Source organism: Electrona antarctica (genome assembly GCF_951216825.1).
Source record: "Electrona antarctica genome assembly, chromosome: 8".
In the NCBI taxonomy this organism is placed as follows: Eukaryota; Metazoa; Chordata; class Actinopteri; order Myctophiformes; family Myctophidae; genus Electrona; species Electrona antarctica.
This window is the reverse complement of record NC_136789.1, coordinates 26,800,071-26,826,268: the sequence shown is the minus strand read 5'-3', so window position 1 is coordinate 26,826,268 and position 26,198 is coordinate 26,800,071. Positions and strand designations below refer to the sequence as shown.

The following is a 26,198-nucleotide window of genomic DNA, read 5'->3' as shown; positions in this document are numbered from 1 at the left end:
CGATGTTACTTGGATTGACTCACACACACAGCACACTCACAAAATACAAGCATACAGTACCTCGAACCCGATCCGCCTCCCGTACTTTCTCCAGAGCTCTCTGTGGGCCGTCCTTGTCAGCCTCCATAGTGACCACAGTGCTGACCGGAAGGCCGAGGAGCCGTAGTGATGAGGCCAGCTCAAGTCCAGTGGCTTCCCACAGGTCCCCCTCCGCTGAAATGATGGCAACATGAGCCCAGCGGAAATAACGCAACACAGAGAAAAGGACGCGGGAGGAGAGAGGTAATGGACGAAGGAAGGTAGGATACATCCCTCCGTCTTCCATGTCCGGTTTCAGACAGCCCCAGGAAAGCATTCCTATATTCCACTCTTTTGTCATCAAAGCTGCTGAAGAGCAATAGCCCGGGTTTGCGGGGCCCAGGAGAGCAGCACCATAGCCGTCCAATCCAGAGAAGCGGGCGAGTGCCCGTGAAGACTTGCAGTCCTCATTGACCAGTGTGTAGTCATACCAGTAGCCTTTTTTGAGGTAGGGGTCCTTGTTGATGCGGCTGGTGGCAAGGCGGGCTGCCAGGTCAGGGAGGGCTTTGGAGTACATGGGGTCACATGTCCAGGGGCCAACGAGGGCCACCTTGAAAGTGGTTGCCCAGGCTCCACAGGGGAGATAAGCAGCCATCAGGAGGGGGAGCAGAAAACAATACCTCCACCAGTGTTTCTGGTGTAGGACAGGGGACGGTGTTCTCCATGCTAATAACGATGGTATTGGTGATGATGGTGATGATGATGATGATGATGATGACGATAATGACGTACAATGCCAACAATTGTTTATTGAGTCTGTTGCATTTGTTCTCCTGTGTTTCCGTTTGTCCATTTTGAACGATTGCCTTTGCCATCGAGGGCGGTAAGAGAGGTTGTGGAGAACACAAGGGTCTCTGTGACTCGTCATCGTCCCACAGGTCGATGCTTCCTGGCTCAGATGCAGGAGAGGAGCGGAGAGTTGACACTCAGCTGGCGTGTCTCATGAGACTGTATGACCCTTGGCACTTGAAGGCCAGGTGATTGCAAGACTCCAAGCCATCACTGTCTTCACGGAATAGCTAGAAAATGGTATATGAAAAACACAAGTTAGGAAGTTCTTCCTTAATGACACAACTGCTGAATACAGTGGAGTATACTGTAATAAAAATCACATTGTGTGAAGTGAGGGGCACCCACTGTATTTATAACCAGGTCCCTAACCCTAACCCTTATCACAGCAACCCCAAACTAAAACTAAAAACATTCTGAGGTCAGAGCTTAAATATGTGCATGGTTTAAATTAGGGTTGTCCCGATCCGATCACGCGATCGGAAATCGGGGCCGATCGTGTCATTTTCAAATGATCGGATCGGGAGCACAAAAAAAACAAAATCGGGACATCCCTAGTTGAAATGGTTTTAAAATCAAATAATGTTTAATAGAACTTTAGTTAAGTTAATACCGTCTGCAAGGTGAGTTGAAGCTAAAAGAATGTGAGGATCTCAAAGTACTGGCAGTAGCTTTAGCTTATCAGTTGCTAATAGGCTAAGAGTACCAGAGAGTGGAGCATTCAGTTGCTATTACCAGTAAGACGCCTGGGGGCGAGAAGCGACCACGCCCTAAAGGGGGATCAAGATATGGAATGTCAGAACAGTTCAGCTCCATATATGGAGATCTAAGGGTGGCAGCGGGTACAGTGTATTGAATAGGGCCTATTAAGGCCATCATTTGTTATGTCAGAACAGGTTCTGACATATATCCATATACTAATATTGATGGCTCTCCATATATGGGCTTAATTGTGACAGCAGGTCGCATTTACTATGACATCAGGGATCTCCATCCCTGATGATGTCATGCAATGTCACCAGACCTGGGCACAATATATGGGGCTTTCCCCATGTATGGGGATTTTGAATGATACACTGACTGACTGACGGAAAATGCATGATTCCAGAGTTAACTGTGACCTTTGCGGCAACCACAGTGGTTATCATGAGACTGTCACAATATGATTATATATTGGCACTCCCATGGGCTTAATATTGATCACAGTCAGGGATCTCCATATATGGGCATAACAGGGATTAGGGTATCAGAGCGCCTCTATCGGAGAGCCTCTATGTTTTGTTGATGTTGTAAGTGTATTGTTGTGTGTTGACATTTGATGTATTGTTTTGTCTATGTACTGTATTCATTGTGTTGTGCCCGAGGACCCCCTCTAAAACGAGATGATGCATCACAAAGGGCTATCCTCTAAATTAAATAAAATATATATATATATCAGCTGGGAATGCCCATGCATGATGATGTTGACCTGGGCACCTGGGGGCTTTCCTGGGGTGACCAGGGGACTGATATGTCACGTGATGTCACGATGACCTGGGGGCTTTCCTGGGGTGACCAGGGGACTGATATGTCACGTGATGTCACGATGACCTGGGGGCTTTCCTGGGGTGACCAGGGGACTGATATGTCACGTGATGTCACGATGACCTGGGGGCTTTCCTGGGGTGACCAGGGGACTGATATGTCACGTGATGTCACGATGACCTGGGGGCTTTCCTGGGGTGACCAGGGGACTGATATGTCACGTGATGTCACGATGACCTGGGGGCTTTCCTGGGGTGACCAGGGGACTGATATGTCACGTGATGTCACGATGACCTGGGGGCTTTCCTGGGGTGACCAGGGGACTGATATGTCACGTGATGTCACGATGACCTGGGGGCTTTCCTGGGGTGACCAGGGGACTGATATGTCACGTGATGTCACGATGACCTGGGGGCTTTCCTGGGGTGACCAGGGGACTGATATGTCACGTGATGTCACGATGACCTGGGGGCTTTCCTGGGGTGACCAGGGGACTGATATGTCACGTGATGTCACGATGACCTGGGGGCTTTCCTGGGGTGACCAGGGGACTGATATGTCACGTGATGTCACGATGACCTGGGGGCTTTCCTGGGGTGACCAGGGGACTGATATGTCACGTGATGTCACGATGACCTGGGGGCTTTCCTGGGGTGACCAGGGGACTGATATGTCACGTGATGTCACGATGACCTGGGGGCTTTCCTGGGGTGACCAGGGGACTGATATGTCACGTGATGTCACGATGACCTGGGGGCTTTCCTGGGGTGAGCGACGGGGATTTGAGTTAGGTGACGTCACGTGTCTGAGTGACGGGGTTGGGAGTGACAAAAACGCAAGGTTATCTGCAACCTCCGGTCGCAATTAAGTGTAACCTAAAGGAAATAGGTCAATTTTCGTGTCAATTTAATTGGATTTCTCTGGAAATCTGTACAAAATTTCTGAAAGTCTTAATCATGGTTTGTTCTAACATCTCAGTCCAATGAATAATAGCTCGCGGAACATGTCGTTTTTGAAAGCACGAGTATTTTTAACCTGAAATGCTCAAATTAAACATTTATTGCATAAACTTTCACGAAATAAACAAAATGATCAGTTGTTGGTTTACAAAAAATATATACAAAAGGAGTCATACAGACCAGGAGTGGTAGTTTGTCTACATGAGAGGCATCATGCGGTATCCTGTCTTTGAAAGGAAAGGTCCAAGGAATTAAGAGAAAGAAATGTATTCCAGATGTCCTTTCCTGTGGTCTATTGGTTGCAATGGAAACGTATCCTGGATATTCCAGATATTCCAAATGAAAGAATTGAAATATAGACTATTTCAAAAGGATCTTCTCTTATATCCGGGCATCCTGTGTGAAAATATAAAAAAATCAAATCCATATTTCCAGGAAGCCTTGACTAATGGACTGCAGGCCCTGTTTTGGACTGGGACCTGCCCCAAACCACAGAGCAGAGGGGTCAAGGTCCAGGAGCAATGTGCAGAAGAACAAATGTACTCATCCAGAGAGCAGATATCTGGAGACAGAGAACAGGTAAAAGCAGAGGGAAGGTGCGCCGGGGCAGCCAAGCTTTGACTTCTCAGCCCTCTTTAGCTTTTAATCCATGCGAACACTGTGGGAAGCTTGAGTCGAGGAGTGTGGGGGGAGGAGCAGTATTAGAAAGAAGGTGAAAGTGGATGCATTTATCAGCACAGTATAGTAATTTAAAATGCACACACAGACTACAGGTAATTCGATGGAGTAAGATTTGGCAATACTTATGTCTAGCTTGATCTGGAGAAGTCTGGCGTCGTGATTTTGAGCCTATACTGTACAAGAACGGCACAAGACAGACGGGGCAGGGCAACGCGACCGGGCGGTTTACCAGGCTAGGGCAACTTTACCACTTCCAAGTTCCACTTGGACAAACCAAAATCCTTCTGTGAAAAGGTTCAGTGGTGGTTCAAAAAAGGTGCAGTGTACTGATGACACCAAATTAGTTAACTAATATTATTAAAGAACAGTTAAGTATCTCATCAGCTTGTACTACTTGAAATCATGTGTGATGACTAGTCTAGTGCCCAGGGTTGGTATATCTAGATCAGGGGTGAGCAACTTTGACGATGGAGAGGGCCACTATATTTCCACACTCACTCCCTAGGGCCATATATTACTTTCGTAGCAAAAATAGCCGATCTACAAGCTCAAAACGCGTCGCGCTGCGACGCGTTTTGAGCTTGTAGATCGTCTATTTTTGCTATTTTCGAATTGAAATATTGAATAATTTTTTTGCTATTTTTGAATTGGAATTTCAATTCATTTCAAATGCCTTTAATTATACTTGTGTTGAGCAATGAGCTACTAATTTAGACTGAAGTAATTACAGCGGGTCATGTTTGCATGTTGTGGAATTGTAACAGCTGAAACCAATATTATATCAGAATTTTGACATTAACCTGAGGGCCGCATTAAGTGAAGGTGGGGGCCGCATGTGGCCCCCGGGCCGCCAGTTGCCCACCCCTGATCTAGATTATAATCATGAGTGTTAAAAACGTATATTGACCTTTTTGATCAATCGATAAATTAGCACTCATGATCTAGCTGTGTAGCTGTATGCAAAAGCAGACACCTTGTCTTCAAAGTCTCTCAGCGACAACTACCCAACAATGTCCACCATCTGCCCCTCCCCCATGAGGCACCGGTATGGCTACAGGTCAAACGGCAGACTGGGGAGTCAAAGGATATTCCCAACACAAATGGCAAAGTTAGTATGTGACCTATGGAGAGAGAGATAAGCAAATAGTACAACCATGTGACCCGAGGGCTGAAAATATCTCACCCTAAGCTATGGCAAGTCTTCTATTGCCCTCTTGACCTGACAAAGTAGATGGGGAGTGTATGCAGAGAACTGGTACAGTACAAAACTACTACGACTAGAGTGTGTGGTGGAGACCCCATACTTAAAAAACGGTATTTAATGGAAGAAAACAAATGCAAACCAAACAGAAAAGAGCACCCAGATATACGATGGGTGCTCTCATCTCAGTACAAACTACGGCTTGGCTGTTCTGTCTCGCACACTGATAGCCCCGTTGAAGTAATCAGATTAGCTAAATTGATCTGCTACCTAGAAGCCTCTTAGTGTCATGGCCAGGCATGGCCTGCAGGCAGAGATCACCTCGCAAGGTCATACTTGGAAATACAACTGCCCTACTACGTAATGTAATGAACCGCTTGCCCTGCTGGGCAGGAGGACAGCATGCAGCACTTTTAGCCTCTGACTTCAGTCAGCATAATTATTAAGCATTATTATTATTATTATTATTATATATTATCTAACATAAACCTGTCCTCAATCCGAATCCTAGAACAGAGGTGAGAAAGGGCCTTTTCTATGTGGAGTTTGCATGTTCAGGCCTACTGCATGTTTTTTGTGAGGGTACACACAGAGGGTCTAGGGTAGGTACCCTCACAAAAGACAAAAGACTAATCCTGGTCTCTACTCTCTATACTGCCTCCTGCTGGTCAGCCCGGGGCGCCTGATGGATGGGAAAGGTGTAAATAACGTGTTCCTTCCACACGGTACGTCCTAATGGGGAAACTCCCCCCTGTCAGAAGAAGCGGCCTTCTCACTCCTCATAGCCTGGTTTCCAGCCCATAGACCCCGCCCACTCCACTGAGCGCACTGATTCAAGAGCTGGAGGCTCAGAGTCCGAAATTCAGGCTACACTCCTCATGCATTGAAGCAAGCATGAGCTCAGTTCGGAGCTCTCCCCAGGTTGGCAGAGGGAGAGTAGCACCCAGGATTGCAGCTTAGGCAATCTATATTGTACTTTGAATGCATCAGCACTTACTCCTGCCAATGTTTGTCTACTCTCTTTACTTTTTTATGTTTTTACAAGGCTTTGCCTCTTTTTAATGTGTCTATTAAAATATAAATGCACCATTTACCATTTATTGCAGATATGTTTTTCACAATTGAGGTCAGGGGACAGGGTCAAGGATAACACCCAGGTTTTTACACATTTGGAACATGAACATGTTAAAGGAGCATTCAGTGATTTGGGTGATTTGGAAAAAAACCCGGTCCACCCCGGTAACAAGATGTGCACATGCACACGCTCTACAGTGGGGGAAGTACAACAGACCAACAGCACGTGCACCAATGCCCGCCACACTCGATCATGATTGGAGGAAGGCCCCTCTCATCCTGATTGGATGAAGGCTTTGCCACCCAAAGCCCAAACCGAAGAACAAAACAAGAACAAACTAAGAACAAACAAGTGATATTTGAATTAAGTGAAATCACTGAATATACCTTTAACTAGTTGGCAGCCACTAGGCAGCGTCCAGGAACCAGCTCTAAAGGCTAGCTAGTGCATTGGTCAAGGCATCTGACAGGCATATATTGCCCTGTCTGTTTGGGCAATGCTCACTGGTTCCATCCTTTACGTTTTACAGTCAGAAAAATGCCAATTAGTTTCCTCTAACAGGGAAAGTCTATTTTGGACTACTGCAAATTAGAATTGTGTAATGAAACCTTCGTGGTAAGATGATTCCCTGCTTGGCAATCATCATGATGGGTTGAATGGGGTGTAAGTTCACGCAACATACTTGCGTCATGTCCAGGGGGATATACTTGTACATCAAGCCACCTCACACTACAGAAATAGGAGATAGGCTCCTGACATATGGCTCATCAAGGCTACTTATACTTCTGCTGTTATTTTTTTACTCAAAGACAACCCACGGATTATGGAAATGAAGATAGGCAACATGCTTGACCAATGATAATGTCTGGACAATCTAAATAATTTTCCTTTAAACATATATGACAAGAATGGTGAGGTTATCACTCCGTAAACACACATTTGATTGCTTTATCAATATAGCAAAGGGTTATCTACATTACCGCCGTCTCCAATGCTTGTTCTTTTTGCATCAGTTTTTTTTAATTTGTCATTTTGATTAGATGTACGTGTTCATCTAGGGACTTTGAGGATAACGTCTTTGCCGTCACAAAGTGATAAAATGTGAATCTTGTGATAATGATAACGTCTCTCCACTCTTTACAATCGTCATAACTCGCTGAATTCTCAACCGATTTTCACATGGTTTGGTTTATTACAAATGACATATAAATGGTAAATGGTGCATTTATATAGCGCCTTTATCCAAGGCGCTTTACATAGATTGTGCATTACATTCACCCATTCATACACACATTCATACACCGATTGCAGCGGAAGCCATGCAAGGTACCAACTAGCACATCGGGAGCAATTTGGGGTTCAGTGTCTTGCCCAAGGACACTTCGACAGGAGGAGCCGGGATTCGAACCGCCGACCCATGGATCATTGGACGACCTGCTCTACCTCTTGAGCCACAGTCGCCCCATATAGTTATGTTATGATGTAGGATAAGCCTTTTAAATACAAAATGTGGGTTTTCATACAAACACCTTGTTTACATGGACGGTGGTAACAGGATTGGTTATCTATATATACCACCACACTCTGACCACTCTGGTGCCTTGTCCAAATAAACTATTCAATGTGTATCAAAAACAAGGAGGGTCACACTCAGAAATTAAAAGTCATTTTTATGCCTCAGGAAAGATGACATGCGTTAATTAAGCCTGTCTGATGCAGTGATGCCCCTCTGTGTTCATTAAGCCTGTCAATGTGTGAAGTTGATGTGTTCACATCAACTTCAAAAGAAATTAACACACACACACACACACACACACACACACACACACACACACACACACACACACACACACACACACACACACACACACACACACACACACACACACACACACACACACACACACACACACACACACACACAAAGAGGAGTGACATGGGAGGAGCACTGGGCATCCTTCATCTAGCATAAAACATTTAAAAAACATGTTTAATGTCTTTGTCAAATGCACTGCAAGGGACCACTGTCATCAGTAGTACCTCATAGACTGTAATATGTCTTGTTATGGGTTGCTGGCTACTATTGGTGGCATTATAACTTTTTACTACGTTCTGAAACTGACCTGGAGATGTTGGCGTGGACTGAGACCCTTCTTGCTATCAGAGATCTGGCGAGTGGATTTAAAGAAGTATGGAAAATGGGCAGGTAAAGGAAGATTGAAATGTGTGTGTGTGTGTGTGTGTGTGTGTATGGGGGAAGTGTGCACGATTTTAACTCATTTCTACTCAAGTTATAATTATTTAAAAAACGGTCTTTAAAATTCTTCATGTTACTGAAGAAATGATGATGAACTGATTTAGAAATTACCACAAATTCCTTAGCCACAGAGACTTAAATGACTTAAACTACTAAAAGACTTAAACTACTCTCTCACATTATCAAAAATAATGGTAACTCATGCCAGTTGATCAGGCAGTTCACATTCCTATTCAATAAAATATGACCTTTCTTTTAGCCTGCAAAAGATATCATCTGGTGTACGACGTACACAGGATTTATGTTAATGCATAAATTACATGTTACTTGGAGGTTACATCCACAACATGCTTTAATGTTGTTGTCAGTGAAACTGTCCAGTGAAACACAAGTATAAATTAAAGGGATAGTTCAGATTTTTTGAACTTAAGTTGTATGAAATACTTGTCATTAATATAGTGGTTGCAACTGTATTAATTGATTGCCCGAGTCCCATGGTGGGAGTTCTGCTCTGGTTTTGGTCAATATTAAGTAGTTCCGGTCAATTTGTGGGGGGCACTGGGGCCACGCAGTAAAAGTAAATGAATCCACAAAACTAACGTCATTTGTATTGTTGACCTATTTCTAAAATATTAGCGCGACTTTCGTTCAACTTTGACCCCTCTATCACATGGAACTATTTTTTGGGCGTAGTGATATGGACACAAAAAACATAGTTCTGTGTGATAGAGGGGTAAAAAAAGAACGGAAGTTGCACTAATATTTTAGAAATAGGTCAACAATACAAATGACGTTAGTTTTGTGGATTCATTTACTTTTACTGCGTGGCCCCCAGTGCCCCCCACAAAATGACCGGAACTACTTGATATTTCACCAAAACCAGAGCAGAACTCCCACCACAGGACTCGGGCAATCAATTAATACAGTTGCAACCACTATATTATCAAAAAAAAAATCATTAACATGGTGAAACACATCTTGATGACATCATCAAGATGTGTTTCACCATGTTAATGATTTTTTTCAGACCTCTAGTTCTAGTAAACACAGAATGGGGGGGACTTTTTTATTATTTCCACACAACAGCTCTAAGGTATATTAATGACATAGTAAAATGTTGAAAATGAGTGGAATGCCCCTTTAAGCTAGCTTAGTTGTTTTCCATAGCCTTACTTGATATTCTGAAAAACTGATTTGAAGACAAACCCTGAAAATAAACAAGAGGGATACAGTACATTATGTGGGGCTGGGGAACAGTACATTATGTGGGGCTGGGGAACAGTACATTATGTGGGGCTGGGGAACAGTACATTATGTGGGGCTGGGGAACAGTACATTATGTGGGGCTGGGGAACAGTACATTATGTGGGGCTGGGGACCAGTACATTATGTGGGGCTGGGGAACAGTACATTATGTGGGGCTGGGGAACAGTACATTATGTGGGGCTGGGGAACAGTACATTATGTGGGGCTGGGGAACAGTTCATTATGTGGGGCTGGGGAACAGTACATTATGTGGGGCTGGGGAACAGTACATTATGTGGGGCTGGGGAACAGTACATTATGTGGGGCTGGGGAACAGTACATTATGTGGGGCTGGGGAACAGTACATTATGTGGGGCTGGGGAACAGTACATTATGTGGGGCTGGGGAACAGTACATTATGTGGGGCTGGGGAACAGTACATTATGTGGGGCTGGGGAACAGTACATTATGTGGGGCTGGGGAACAGTATATTATGTGGGGCTGGGGAACAGTACATTATGTGGGGCTGGGGAACAGTACATTATGTGGGGTTGGGGAACAGTACATTATGTGGGGCTGGGGAACAGTACATTATGTGGGGCTGGGGAACAGTACATTATGTGGGGCTGGGGAACAGTACATTTACCCCTCTATCACACAGAACTATGTTTTTTGTGTCCATATCACTACGCCCAAAAAGTAGTTCCATGTGATAGAGGGGTCAAAGTTGAACGAAAGTCGCGCTAATATTTTAGAAATAGGTCAACAATACAAATTACGTTAGTTTTGTGGATTCATTTACTTTTACTGCGTGGCCCCAGTGCCCCCCACAAATTGACCGGAACTACTTAATATTGACCAAAACCAGAGCAGAACTCCCACCATGGGACTCGGGCAATCAATTAATACAGTTGCAACCACTATATTAATGACAAGTATTTCATACAACTTAAATTCAAAAAATCTGAACTATCCCTTTAATTTATACTTGTGTTTCACTGGACAGTTTCACTGACAACAACATTAAAGCATGTTGTGGATGTAACCTCCAAGTAACATGTAATTTATGCATTCTCTCTTTTTCATATATGTGATGTATGCCATGCTTTTGTTATTGCTTAATGTAAGTCGCTCTGGATTAAGCGTCTGCTAAATGCCTAAATTGTAAATTGTAATTGTAATTATGTGGGGCTGGGGAACAGTACATTATGTGGGGCTGGGGAACAGTACATTATGTGGGGCTGGGGAACAGTACATTATGTGGGGCTGGGGAACAGTACATTATGTGGGGCTGGGGAACAGTACATTATGTGGGGCTGGGGAACAGTACATTATGTGGGGCTGGGGAACAGTACATTATGTGGGGCTGGGGAACAGTACATTATGTGGGGCTGGGGAACAGTACATTATGTGGGGCTGGGGAACAGTACATTATGTGGGGCTGGGGAACAGTACATTATGTGGGGCTGGGGAACAGTACATTATGTGGGGCTGGGGAACAGTACATTATGTGGGGCTGGGGAACAGTACATTATGTGGGGCTGGGGAACAGTACATTATGTGGGGCTGGGGAGTGCATTTGTTTCAGCACGACTACATTTTGAATTTTTCAAAAAACTTGAATATAAAGTACTTAAAGATTAAGAACTCTTTAACTGAAATCCACTGTGTGATAGCCTACTATCTATCTCCTTTGTACAGTTGTAACAGGTGCTACCGCTGGGATTGGTAAAGCCTACGCCATTGAGGTGAGGGTCTGAGCTCTCTCTTCTAGAGGTGACTGCAAAACCCAGATGACCTGCAGCTACCACTGCAGTGAGGAATGTGTCCACACGGTTCCAAAACCATCTGCGCGCGCGCGCACGCACGCACGCACGCACGCACGCACGCACCGCGCGCGCGCTGCGCGCGCGCGCACACACACACACACACACACACACACACACACACACACACACACACACACACACACACACACACACACACACACACACACACACACACACACACACACACACACACACACACACACACACACACACACACACACACACACACACACACACACAGAGAGAGAGAGAGAGAGAGAGAGAGAGAGAGAGAGAGAGAGAGAGAGAGAGAGAGAGAGAGAGAGAGAGAGAGAGAGAGAGAGAGAGAGAGAGAGAGAGAGAGAGAGAGAGAGAGAGAGCATAGTCTATGAGAGTGATGCTATTTGTTATTATAACACAAGATTACATATTTGAAGATTAATCTGCATCACCGAAACAGCTGTTTCAACATGTGTTGTCACAGTTAGCCAGAAGAGGATTGGATGTCGTTTTGATTAGCAGATCAACAAATAAGCTTCACATGGTTGCTAAGGAGATTGGTAAGTAAAGAGAGGGTAATTTATGGTCGGGTGGGGGGGGTCATTTTCTATCCTCTTTCAATACAGTGGTTGGTGCAACATGAGAACATATAACACATGTACTGCATGCTTTATCTGTTTCAGAGGTTAAATATGGGCGGAGAACCCGAATCATCCAGGCAGACTTCACAGAGGGCCATGGTATCTACCCGGCTATAGCCGACGGACTTCAAGGCATAGAAATTGGAATCCTAGGTAAAAAAAAAATATATATATAAAGCTTTTTTTGAGAAAACGTTTTGTATACCCAACCTTATCCCATTGAGGCAATTCATTTTTAGCTTCATCAAGCTGATGGTGGTTATGATGAGGGGGGAGAGGTTAGGGGTTCATCATGGACACAAAACACATTGCTCAGATGTATGCCAACTCTCCGTCCTCACATTTATATAGAGTGCCTCTCCTTCAGGCAGACTTGAACAGAAATGTGACTGAAATCCAAATTCACTTATTACGAACATGCATGGGACAAGGCTAATATATTGTCAATGGTTGCAGACATCATCATCTCAGCAAATCCCACAAATATGAACAGCCTCAGGCATACCGATTGACCCTAAGAAAATGTATAAGGAGTCTAATACAAATCATTTTATACTAATGGAAACACAGTTGATAATTTTATGTTTGGATAATTTATGTAATTTCACTTAATATCCCTACTTTCAGCCTGACTTTGTTGCTGAGCTGGAAAGAGCAGCTAAATCCAAATTGCAGTTAAATCCATGCAATCAGAACGAAAATACATTGCATGGATGCAACTGGGACGTATCCTCAGTGATGTATCCCAAGGTCATCGGGGTTTTGGGTCTCGCGAACATCATACCCCTCACTCGGGTGACCCAGCCAGGGTGATCAAGTCCCAACTTACGTCCCAGTAGCTACCCTCGATCAGACCCACTAGGGAAAGACCAGGGCCACACAATCCGTTGGAACCACTCCGGAACTACTATGCCGGGACTGAGAGGTACAATTCTGGCATGTGGAGGGACTAGGCTCTGTGGGTTGCCTCCTGTCCGGGCCCCTCCTACGTCTCACCAGGTCCACTCCTGCTCTCACCAGGAGTACAGCGAGGACCTGTGCGTTGCACCAGACTCCCAGCACCAGACACTTCATTCAGGAGTGGTGGATTCTTGAGCCGCAATGGTTCTGCAGGCTCCACCTGTGCAACGGTAGCACTGCAGGCTCCACGGCCTCGAATGGCCCTCCTAAAGGCCTCATCGAAGGTTTTTGGGCTTCCTCCTCACGGAGGACGCAGGCTTGGGCGCTAACCCATACGGCGCTAACAATCTGTTAAATATGCACCCCAGACAACAAGTTTTTAAGTTGCTTGATTCAATATTTTGATATTAAAGGAGTAGTTTGACAGGCAATTATTTTTTTATTTCATATCAATTACAAACCCCATGAAGATTATTTATTTTTTGTCACATTCCTGAGCCAACAATTTGATGACCATGTCATTGGTCTACCGGAATTCCGGACTCTTTATCAACTCATCAAATGATTGTCTCAGGAATATGCTCAAAACAAACAAATCGCCATGAATTCATCCATCCATCCATCTTCAACCGCTTTTCCGTAGTCGGTCGCGGGGCAACATGCATGCATTGCATGCATCATCAGAAGCAGGAATGCGTATTTTCATTTAGTCTAAGTTAACATGGAGTTTTAAGTTCAGTAGGAGGTGTTTAAAGATGGAGTGCCGTGATTTTTTTCCACCCTAAAACATGATCATCATGTCTTATTGTTATATAAGGAGGTATAACTTTTTCAAAAAGGTGTACAGTACTTGTTAAAATGTTGTTTTTATGTGGGCACGCCCACCAGTTCATTGAGGGGCGCGTTCGGAAATACCGCACCGGAGCGCACTCGCCTATTAGTTGCGCACTCGCCTATTAGTTTGCATTGCACAGTGCGCTCAGTGAGCTATTTCCGAACGCGCCCTTAAGTATGCCTGGTTTGCCTGGTGGGTGGTGATGGGTGATCCACTTGAACTGAAGCCGCACCCACAGCTGTAGTTGTATGGGGAGGGGTTAGGGGATGGGGCTGATAGTGTGATGTCACTATATTACTGTTTATTTCATTGGCCCGTTTGACTGTTAAGGGTTCAGCCTCCAGGAAGAAACCCTAAATACAAAGTTAATACACCATTGCACATAAAAGACTCCAGGGTGTCTAATGATGCGTAACCTCATAGACACATGAAAAATAAAAAAATTGTGGCACTCCCTCTTTAAAGGAGTGGCTCATCCATGACTTATTTTAAATAAGAATTAAAAATGCTACATGCTAAATTCGATGCGAATCAACTGTCGATTAACGTGGATTAAACAAAACTCGCCTTTACGGCTATGCCATGCTGGACAGAGTAAAGGTAAGCTCGTCTTATCGGCCACGGCACGGAAACTGTTAAACCTGTCCCTTGAGTGAGGATAGGTGTAGGGGTGGAGAAGATTTGATAGGTAGTGATGCGCAAAGCTTATAGACCATAACATTATCATCAACATTGATCTATATGTTATTACATTTAATTATGTTGTCTTTTTCTTCTTTTTTTTACTCATACACAGTTAACAATGTGGGAATGATATATGCTGACAACTTTGCATATTTCCTTGACATACCCCATCCCGAACAGGTAGGATTCAATGCCTTTTTATAAATGATGTCTGACTCTAAAATAGTATTCATCAATACACTGACACCACGCTAGACAGGAACGCCCAAAAATGTCACATCCGGGGTAAGAATTTACCCCGGACTTTTCTATGGCTGCCAATGCAACTTGGTCCAATCCTTAATCACATACGGACAAACATCTATGCCGATGCTATCTAACTTGCGGCGGTAGCGTGCCTTGTCCACGTGCAACAGATCTTTCAACGTATGGCATTGCAAATACGTTTGATAATCGCTACTCTGTTCAATATTGTTTTAAAAATGCCGCAAATTGCAGTGAACGAGCGAAAATCACAACTTCCCCCGTTTGTGGGCGGAGTCACAGTTTGAGGCGCTGTTTACGTGCCGTGGTGTCAGTGTATAGCCGACTATCAAGAATTATGCAAATGTGATATACTACCTTGTAAGCGGTCTCAAATGTCCCATAATGACAATATTATTATTCACACTGACTCTAGAAAATCACTCAGCTGATCAACTGTAACACACTGTCTGTCTCTCAGGTAAGTATGTTTAGTTTACTGGTATCGAGTAGAACTGCGTTAGGTGCAGTGTTGTTTTTGTCGACTAAGACGAAAAATGTTCGTCGACTACCTTTTTTCACTGACGAAAACTAAATGAAAACTATACTATGATGACTAAAACTAAGACATGTATTGACAATTTCATCAACAGCTAAAAACTGGACAAGAGATCCAGTATAAGTCATTTTATGCTGAAAATAGCAGCTCTACAAGCTCACGACGCGTAGCTATTTTCAGTAAAATCAGTCATTACGACAACATCAAGGCCCGCCAAAATACATTTTAGTCGACTAAATCAACTGTAGATTTAGTCGACTAAAATCTTATGACATTTAGTCGACTAAAACTAGACTAACATTAAAACATTCCAGGTGACTAAAATGTGACTAAAACTAAATGAAAACTATTCAAGAGACTATGACTAAAACTAAAATCAAAATGCTCTGCCAACAACAACCCTGGTTAGGTGCATGGTTCTTCTGTACCTGCACAATCATGCTTTTGTTCATGATAAAGACGATAATGCCATTGTTGTCGTTGCTTCTTAGATGACAAGATTGGTTCTCCCGGGAATGGTTGAAAGGTACTGTCATGTTGTTTACAGTGAATGTGATAATGTAAGGGTGGGCAACTTTGACGATGGAGAGGGCCACTATAGTTCCACACTCACTCCCTAGGGCCATATATTACTGTCGTAGCAAAAATAGCCGATCTACAAGCTCAAAACGCGTCGCAGCGCGACGCGTTTTCAGCTTGTAGATCGGCTATTTTTTGCAATATTCGAATTGAAATCTTACATTTTTGCTATTTTTATGACATTTTTTATGTAATTTCAAATGCCTTTAATTATACTTGTGTTGCGCATTGAAGCTACTAATTTAGACTGAAGTAATTAAAGCGGGTCATGTTTGCATGTTGTGGAATTGTTAACAGCTGAAACCAATATTGTGACATTAACCTGAGGGCCACATTAAGTGAAGGTGGGGGCCGCATGTGGCCCCCGGGCCGCCAGTTGCCCACCCCTGTGATAATGTATGAATGGTTAAAGGACCACTTCACCACTTTTCAACCTATCTTCATATAATAGGTCCTCACTAATAATCATGATAAAATGGCACGATTTTTTTCTACTCAGTCGGTGTCTCATAGGAGGGCTGTGGGCAGTTTAGAAACTGTCTTCCAGTGACATCATCATTAGGCAGATTTTTTTTTTTAAACAAGATTTTTTTACAAAAATGTTTAGATTTGTATTATCGTGAGAACGATGGCTTCCATTTTCGCATTGCAACTTTTCAGGACTAGAAAGCCTGCAGTTTCTATTAGCTTGTATTCCCCATCGATGATGTCACTGGAAGACGGTTTCTGAACTGCCCACAGCCTTCCTATGGGACACAGACCAAGTAGGAAAAAGATTGCGCCATTTTTTCATGATCATTAGTGAGGACCTATTATATGAAGATAGGTTGAAAAGTGGTGAAGTGGTCCTTTAAGTTACTGATGTTCTACCGCAGTGGTTTTCAACCAGTGGTCCGGGGACCACCAGTGGTCCTTGAGGGGGTTCCAGGTGGTCTCCAGCTAAATGATGGAGAGTTGGTACCAAATGGTCCCTTATATAGATATTTAACTCTTGAGAGTGTAAAATGTCTGTTTGGTTTCATTTTATGCTCTCAATAGTTACATTATTGCTAAACATCTACATTACTTAATTTACAAGAAGTCTACACAATTAGAGAATGTAAAATAATTGTTATTTTGATAATTTGCCTGTTATCTCTCCTATAGTACTATCAATACAGCATGGCATTGTGGGGGGAAAAATGCAACAATTACAAAATATTCTTTAGTTTTGTGTCTGAGAGGCTAAATGTCATCAAATGGTGGTCCGTGGCTCAAATGCCGAATAAATAATGGCCCTTGAAATGAAAATGGTTGAAAACCGCTGTTCTACCGTGTTTCCGAGCCATAGCGTATAGACAGAGGCGCGACATTGAGGGGGCAGAAAACAGCCTGGTCACGTGGTTCATGTACTCGCGCGAGCCCATAGACTCCAATGCATTCCGTAAACGTCCGGTGTCCCTATTCGCCAATAGAAGTCTATACATGTAGAAGAGCCGCCATTGGACTGGCCCCATGAAGTGAACGGAGTTGTCGTAACTCTGTCTTACTCTATGGCCCGGCCGTGTTTACATGCAGAGAATGTAATAGTGTACTCACTGTACTGTACTGTACTCTACAGTGATGTAAATAGGTTTTCAATGTAATGAGTCCCGGGATGCAGGGATGGTCTTTCAGATGGGTCCCATGGGCATTTTATGAGTCCCACTTCAACCACGTTAGGAGTCATATTTTTGCCATTTTTACAAATTGCAGCATTTAACTCTCATTTCATTTGATATGCTTATAATGTGGATAATATAATGTATTCATGTAGAAAACAGAAGAAGAAATGATTATTATAACTAATAGAAAACAGTACAGTAGTACAGTAGTGCAGGGGTTCTCAACCCGTGGGTCGCGACCCCTCGGGGGGTCGCCAAATTATTTTAGGGGGTCCCCAAATTATTTAAAAAAAAATATATATATATATATATATTTGTTTTATTTTTTTTTCACGATTTTTCAAAAATAGCAGACCCACAAGCTCGTAGCGCGCCACTCGGTGGCGCGCTATGAGCTTGTAGATCTGCTATTTTTAAATAGCTAAATTATAACAATGCTTAAAACACCAAAAGGGGTTCCCGCCCAAAATGGTTTAAGGTTATTGTAGCAGTCAATTTATATTGGGGGTCGGGAGGGGGCGGGGCGGGGGTCCTGAGACGTTGCCAAAGCATTTTCGGGGGTCCCCGGCCAAAAACTTTGAGAACCCCTGCAGTAGTGCATCCCGTGGATGCAGAGGTTGTTGTTTTATTGCGTGCCTTAACTATAAACTGCGTTTTGGGATGCAAAATGCACCCTATTTTAATCTCTGCTCTATGAAAAAGCAACCTGGGCGTGTGCTCATTATTGTTCCTTCTTGTTTCCAGAGGTACAGGGCTGATAATAAACATTTCCTCTGAGGCAGGAAGCCAGCCACAGCCTTTGCTGTCTCTTTATTCTGCCTCTAAGGTACTGCCTATCAATCAGAATTGATTTACACACACTCAAATACTGTACATACTGTGAACTAATAACAAAAACAAGTCACTCTTCACTTCAGTGTAACTTGATTGTGACAGCCTTTCATCTTGCAGGTTTTCGTTACATATCTCTCACAGAGTCTGCATTCAGAGTACAAGTCTAAGGGAATTACAGTTCAGGTAATTTACCTTTCTTGAGTACATTTTATGTTCAAAAGTAAAATTATTAATGTACAGAAAGTGACCCACAGTAACTCAATCTCTTGGAGTATACAGTATATGGCATAGAGAGAACCTGCTTAGTAACTTGACCCGCAATGCCACAAGACAGCTCAACATGAAGTTCTGGCAACTAAGGACAGTGTAGATCTGTACTCTTGTCAGCCCCTCACAATAATTGAAAATGTCTTCTTTGGCGTCTTTGAGTGTTTTTGTACATTGACTTATCTATTTCTACTTATCTCAAAGTTCAAATAAGCCTTCCTGATATTGGGGTTAAACAATTACCTCACAAACAGATAAGCAATATCACTTATTCCGATAAGCTGTACCGTAAACAATTGATATCAGGCCTGTGTTATGGAATCTTGACTCTGTGATATTTAGATGGTCAGAAGATTGAAAACACAATGTAATGAATGTCCTAACACTGTGTTCCTGCAGTGTGTATCTCCCTTAGTGGTGTCTACCAACATGACGAGAAACCTGGCATCCAATCTCCTCATCAAGACTGCTCCGGCCTTTGCCCGTGAGGCCTTGAACACCGTGGGCTACTCCAGCTATACCTCTGGCTGTCTCTCACATACTCTTCAGGTCAGAGGAGCAGACTCACATATTTTCTTTGACTTACGGTAACCACTTTTTACCTGGCATCCCTATTTGGCCATGTCTTTATAGGCAGTTTTTGAGCGGTGCCTAGTCGCTCCAATACGCAGCTGTGTGTGTGTGTGTGTGTGTGTGTGTGTATGTATGTACCTGTATGTCCGCATCAGCATGGACAGCTGCAGTAGCGCTCTGTGACCTGGGGTGGCACTGTTGGGCAGCTAGTGCTGTGTGACCTGGGGTTTGCACTAGAGTTCAGTACAGTACCTATAACAATAACAGCATAGTTGCACCGCTTAGTTCACACAGGTGTGATTTTTAAAGTATCATTAGTCAAACAGATTTGAGTTTAAGGGCTTGGTGTGTTCTTTTTGATCTACACCACAAATAGCTGTTCTACAAGTTCACAACACACACAGTGCGTGAGTTTGGAGAAAAGCTTGTAGGCCAGTAGATGTTTGGGTGATGTTCCCCCAGAATATGGGCGCTAGGGTTCATTCAAGTGGTTAAAATACACTTTCCAAAAATGTACTTATGGCGAAAATAGAATATCTTACCAGCTCTGATGTGAGTTCATAGATACTACTACTATTTCTACCAAGTGTATTGACAAAAGTAAAAGTGGTAAATTATCAATTATCTTACAGTATGTCTCCTCATCACCCTACAGCACTTTGCTCTGTCGATATTATTGCCGAACTGGATTCGTCTTTCGTCCTTCTTCGTCAACAAACTAGATAACATCAAACAAGAATCCGTGGAGGGTGATAATGCTACTACGTCCAACGGAAAGGAGGACAGAACTCTGGAGGAACAGCTGCACACTGTTTCCAACGTTTCCACCGTTGCCACTCGGTGGCGCGCTATGAGCTTGTAGATCTGCTATTTTTCAATAGCTAAATTATAACATAATGTTTAAACTATATTAACACCTAGACTTTGCTATTGTGTGTGTGTGGAGTGTCTCCCATTTGTTGTATATGGTGATTTATGCCAGGGGTTCTCAACCCGTGGGTCGCGACCCCTCGGGGGGGTCGCCAAATTATTTTAGGGGGTCCCCAAAATTATTTAAAAATAAAATAAAAAAAAAGATTTTTTCTTAAATTTTATTTTCACGATTTTTCAAAAATAGCAGACCTACAAGCTCATAGCGCGCCACTCGGTGGCGCGCTATGAGCTTGTAGATCTGCTATTTTTCAATAGCTAAATTATAACAATGCTTAAAACACCAAAAGGGGTTCCCGCCCAAAATGGTTTAAGGTTATTGTAGCAGTCAATTTATATTGGGGGTCGGGAGGGGGCGGGGCGAGACATTGCCAAAGCATTTCCGGGGGTCCCCGGCCAAAAACGTTGAGAACCCCTGATTTATGCCGTCTGATCTAGGAGCACCTTTTACTATTTTAACTCTGTTCACTTCTACGTCTCCAGTAAGCAACTGATTGCTTTGTTCTCTCCATCATTATTGTATATTGTTATGTTGAACAAGTTTTCTGATAGAAGTTCATTTTGGTGATCTTTTGGTGATCCATGTTAATTACATTTCCTTGAGGTCAAAGTGTGTGTGTGTGTGTGTGTGTGTGTGTGTGTGTGTGTGAGTGAGTGAGTGAGAGAGAGAGAGTGTGTGTGTGAACTGTCTGTATGTGCTAATTTGCTCAGAGATTGTATCTGCTCTAGTACCCTTTGTATATGACCAGAGTACTTACTGCCAGTACCCGTTATCTAGGCCCCATCTACAGTATGTATCTTTTATGATCCAGACAATCATTTTAGTATTATGGACAGTAGGTTCATGCCATGGTTGTCACTGCATTTGTAACTATTTTGAATCAAAACACCAGCAAAAGATAGAATGTAGTTGAATGTAGTCGATATGAGCAATTGGGTTTTTTCCAAAAATAAAGACCAAAAAATGATTCACTTAATTGTATTGTTTGCTTTACCGTAGTTGGTTTGACCTAAACATGGCATTTGAAGATAATTAACCTATATCATCAATTTGAGTTAAATAAACAATATCTTAATCACGGCTTTAGAGTAGGCTATAGCAGGGGTTCTCAACGTTTTTGGCCGGGGACCCCCGGAAATGCTTTGGCAATGTCTCGGGGCCCCGCCCCGCCCCCTCCCGACACCCAATATAAATTGACTGCTACAATAACCTTAAACCATTTTGGGCGGGAACCCCTTTTGGTTTTTTAAGCATTGTTATAATTTAGCTATTGAAAAATAGCAGATCTACAAGCTCATAGCGCGCCACCGAGTGGCGCGCTACGAGCTTGTAGGTCTGCTATTTTTGAAAAATCGTGAAAATAAAAATTTAAAAACCATTTTTTTTTTTTTTTTTGAAAATAATTTGGGGACCCCCTAAAATAATTTGGCGACCCCCCCGAGGGGTCGCGACCCACGGGTTGAGAACCCCTGGGCTATAGTATAGACAAATACATTGTTCCAGTATTCAACATGTTATTGAGAACTATAACCTTGACACGTGCAGGACACACACACCCCGAAATAGATTGACCAATTTATGCCAGGATCTCTTAATCTGTTTCCCTTTGCATTTATGCAGTACCAAAAAAAAAGGTATAATCATCAAACAAAAAGGTGTTTGGTAGCACCTGGGGCTCCACACGGGGTACATATGTACAATATAGAGCGTCGCAGTCCCACCCCCTACCATGGCCCAGGAAATGATTCTCCGTTCATTTTCCTCATAGACATTTCAGAAAGTATTTATTTAAAGACGTTTAACGCCGCGGACAAAGCCAACTCGAGTCGTGACAAATCATGACAACACAATTTTTCGGGCCGAACAAATAAATTAGAAAGAAGAAAAAAACGGCAGGTTACAACACTTTTTGTTGATTTTCTTCTTTGTAATTATTTGTTTGGTCCAAAATATTGTTTGTGTTGTCATGAGTTGTCACGACTCGAGTTGGCTTTGTCCGCGGCGTAACCGTCTTTAAATAAATACTTTTTGAAATGTCTATGGGAAAAATGCATTGGGATTCATTTCCTGGGCCATGGTAGGGGGAGGGACTGCGACGCTCTATATTATGTAAGCCTGCCTAACCCAGTGGTTCTCAACCTTTTCAGGCTGTGACCCCCAAAAGAATCATATTTGAACTGGGGAGTCGGGACCCCTCTCCCTGTCAAGCACTTGGAATTGTAGGATTTCAGGCATAACATTTTGTCTCGGTTCCACAGATAAATATTGTTAAAATATCCGATCGTATATAAAAATTAAATACTTTTTCTTATATGACAATTATTTGACAATTTGGCCAATGCCAAATTCTTTATGGTATAGTTTGCTGGTTACTTTTGATGCAGTAGGCGGCCACACTGTGGAACAATCTTCCACCTCTTGTTAAGAGCTTCCCAAACCTTGTCTGTGTTTAATTCACGTTTGAAACCTCACTTGTAATCCTTGGATTTCAAGTGTATTGTTGTTTTGCTCTTGGTATTTTTGGCGCTAGCCCTACCATTGCACGGCTTTCCGGAATGATGTCATAGGCTAGGCAAGTCTATGGACTTTTAATGTTTTCTATGTTTACTTTAGAGCCTAATTATAAAGTCTATACACTTTAATGTTTGTTTAGGGCAGTATTGACAACGTTAAACGACATCTGGCTGATACTGCCCTCGCTGCGCCCCTCACTTCTCACAAGTGTGATTTTTCTTTAGTTACTGAGTGTACAGCACAACAAGGTTCAACAATGTTGTTTTAAATGTGCTCTATAAAGAAAGTGGATTGCATTAGATTGGATTTCCTCTACTCTAGAACCATAGTGAGGACAGAAATTGCACTTGCAAACAATAGATCTCAAAATCTGCCATGCAACCTGAACCTTAATGATCCTCAAGTACCAGCCTCTCAGACTGATAACTCGAACAAATAGCAAATTCATGTTCCCCAGAGAAAGAACGAGTACACGTATATTTATTTCTGATCCCATGACTTACTCTCTAGCACTCTGATCAAACTATACCAGGGGTGGGCAACTGGCGGCCCGGGGGCCACATGCGGCCCCCACCTTCACTTAATGTGGCCCTCAGGTTAATGTCAGAATACTGATATTGGTTTCAGCTGTTACAATTCCACAACATGCGAACATGACACCGCTTTAATTACTTCAGTCTAAATTAGTAGCGCATTGCGCAACACAAGTATAATTAAAGGCATTTGAAATGACATAAAAATGTTAATTTTCAGGATTCCAATTCAAAAATAGCAAAAATTCAAGATTTCAATTCGAATATAGCAAAAATAGCCGATCTACAAGCTCTGCGACGCGTTTTGAGTTTGTAGATCGGCTATTTTTGCTACGACAGTAATATATGGCCCTAGGGAGTGAGTGTGAAAATATAATGGCCCTCTCCATCGTCAAAGTTGCCCACCCCTGAACTATACTATAGCCCTCCCCGGGCCCTATGGCAAGGCTTTACTACGTATGGTAGTACGTAGTAGAGATTGTTTGTTAATTGCTGCATTAAGACATTTCATAACTTTGGACCACTCATTTAATATAAGCCCCTATCCGTTGACCAGAAGGGAAAGCAGGCTGCTTGTTCAGTAGAGATGACCACATTTTCCTCCCCAGTACACCTCGCATGTCTTATAATTTACAGCTGATTACAGTACATATTTGCATGGGTTTGATGTAGCTTACATTTATTTAGTTTAATAGTATTTTGATGCCCGTGATTTTGGAATGTTAATTTTTGGAGACAGGTATATCTTGATTCTTGGGGTTACCAGAATGCCAAAAAAACATGTCTCCAATTTTTTATGTCAGGTTTAGCATGTTTAATTAGCATAATTAGCTAATAAATTGTCAAAAACGGAAATGGCAATAACTTTGCTTCTAGGTAACTTATAAAGGTGATCTAAGAGTCTGAGTCCATGTTTGTGATGTCCAGATATTCATCTGTTACCATTGTGAAGTCATACAACCTATCCTAATTAGCATAATTGCCATACATTGTGCAAAAATCAGCAAATTGCTGCATGTTTTACTTTTAGTCAACTTTGAAAGCTTCTCACAGACTTCAAGTGTATGTTTACAACTCCAGGAATAATTATCATCCTATGAATAAATCATGCAACCTTTTGTCTATGTAATAATTATGTAATAATCACACCAAAACCAGAAATAGCTGTATTTCTTTGCTTTAAGTTAATTAATACGCATGATCTTACAGACAGTGTAAGTCTGTTTGCATGTCTAGAAAATATTAGAAGCGACCTCGCACTAAAGGGCTGGGCGAGTGCTGGTGCTTTGGAATGGGGGGTCAGATCAACATATCTGCCTGGGTCATGACAGACTGCTGGGCGAGTGCTGGTGCTTTGGCATGGGGGGTCAGATCAACATATGGAATGTATTCTGAACTGGCCATATATGGAGCGTGTCTTGAGTGTACAGGGTTTGATGAGGTCAGATCAACATATGGAATGTCAGAACAGGTCAGCTCCATATAGAGATCTAATTTAATTTTCGGGCCTGTTGAGAACTAATAACTTTGGGGCAGGCCCGTCCATAATTTCCTAAAGGCGACCTGCAGTCGCAAGAAAGAACAATATGGGAAATGGTCACAGAATTATCAGATTGTTTATTCTAATATTTACAGAAAGTTTTGAAAATTGAAGGGTCTCCATCTTCGTCGTCATCGTCAATCCCCAACAGATGTGCCTTGCTTACCACACACCTCTAATCATCTGCCCCACACATGCACATCTCAGAGCAGTTCAAATTTTAGATCGACAAGAACAATGTGATATGCACTGTGATTTATTGCAGACACATTTGATCAGTTGGGTAATGGTGGCTGGGCCGTGGGTATCCCGTGGGTATCCCCAGTTGAGCTCCCTCAGCCTCCCATCCATATTCAGTTGCTGGTGGCATCTGTGGGTTAGGTACGTGCTGCGTCAGAACTGAGCCTTTTTGTAGCACATAGTATATACAGTAGCTACTGCAGATACCACCTCCACAGGACACCTGTTTAGACCTGGCCAACAGGTTAAATTCCCTGGAGCTGTCTGATCAGCTCCAGAGACGGCATGGAACCCTGGTAAGGCTGAAGTCCTCGTTTTACCCAGTGCCTGCACTACTGGCTCCAGCGATGATACGTTTTTTGTTCCCCACACCGGTGATGAAATAGATGTCCTTGCACAGCTGATGGTACCGTCGTATTGTAAGAACAAAGACATCAGTGTCAGGGGACTCAATGTAGAGCTGTGTTGCCCCTCTTCGGACAGCATCCAGGCTGTGCAGGATTATCCTTGTGTCAGCCTCTTCCTGTACGCTGTGGAGATGTTTTACATCGATAGAGTTTGAGTGGACAGCCTGCCTTGACGTGATTATAAAAACATTGGGTTTCACCTGGAAGTGTTGGAGGGCTTTCTTAGCAAGATAAGACAGTCAGCTCATCTTTGGTGCTGATACCTGACAAGAACTGTTTTTCTGACACTTCCCTATCGGTGTGTTGTCTTCCACATGATAAGTGGTAGGGGCCCGGGGCTTTCCACCCTGGCGTCGGTCAAATACTACATGGATCTCACTATGTTCTTTGGTCTTCCTGTCCAGTGTGGGTATGGAGTGGTCATCTTACTGGGAACATGTCTTGATCCATGGTGGCTTTCCCATTGCCTGTACCAATGCCATTCCATCTATGACAGTTACACTCTTAGCTGGAAGGGTACAACTGTCAAAAAAGATTGAAGCATTTGTTTGCCAGCTGTACGAGCCCGGTACAAATCCTGTGGATGTTGATGAGCTCAGGTGGAGGTTATTCACAAAGAAACAATTAGAAGCCGAGAAGCTGCCACCTACACAAGCAG

At 43.1% G+C, this 26,198-nt stretch overlaps 2 protein-coding genes across 2 annotated transcripts in view; one reads left to right on the top strand and one right to left on the bottom strand.

Annotated features, from left to right (window-relative positions):
* gucy2d (guanylate cyclase 2D, retinal) overlaps positions 1 to 19,575 on the bottom strand; it is a 42,093-nt gene extending 22,518 nt beyond the window's left edge. Inside the window, exons 1-2 of the mRNA XM_079507241.1 lie at positions 19,514 to 19,575; positions 61 to 1,097 (exon numbers count right to left, since the gene is read on the bottom strand). Coding sequence (XP_079363367.1) covers positions 61 to 946 — 886 coding nt within the window. The 5' untranslated portion in view covers positions 947 to 1,097; positions 19,514 to 19,575. The remainder of the gene's footprint in view (positions 1 to 60; positions 1,098 to 19,513) is intronic.
* hsd20b2 (hydroxysteroid (20-beta) dehydrogenase 2) lies at positions 8,363 to 20,799 on the top strand (the record flags this gene model as incomplete). The annotated part of the gene is made up of 12 exons (XM_079508959.1): positions 8,363 to 8,513; positions 11,511 to 11,557; positions 12,102 to 12,177; positions 12,301 to 12,411; positions 14,790 to 14,857; positions 15,357 to 15,401; positions 15,971 to 16,005; positions 18,446 to 18,527; positions 18,653 to 18,718; positions 19,202 to 19,351; positions 20,031 to 20,124; positions 20,789 to 20,799. The coding sequence occupies 12 exons, from the start codon at positions 8,363 to 8,365 to the stop codon at positions 20,797 to 20,799; spliced, it is 936 nt and encodes a 311-aa protein (XP_079365085.1).
* Between the last annotated feature and the right edge of the window lie 5,399 nt (positions 20,800 to 26,198).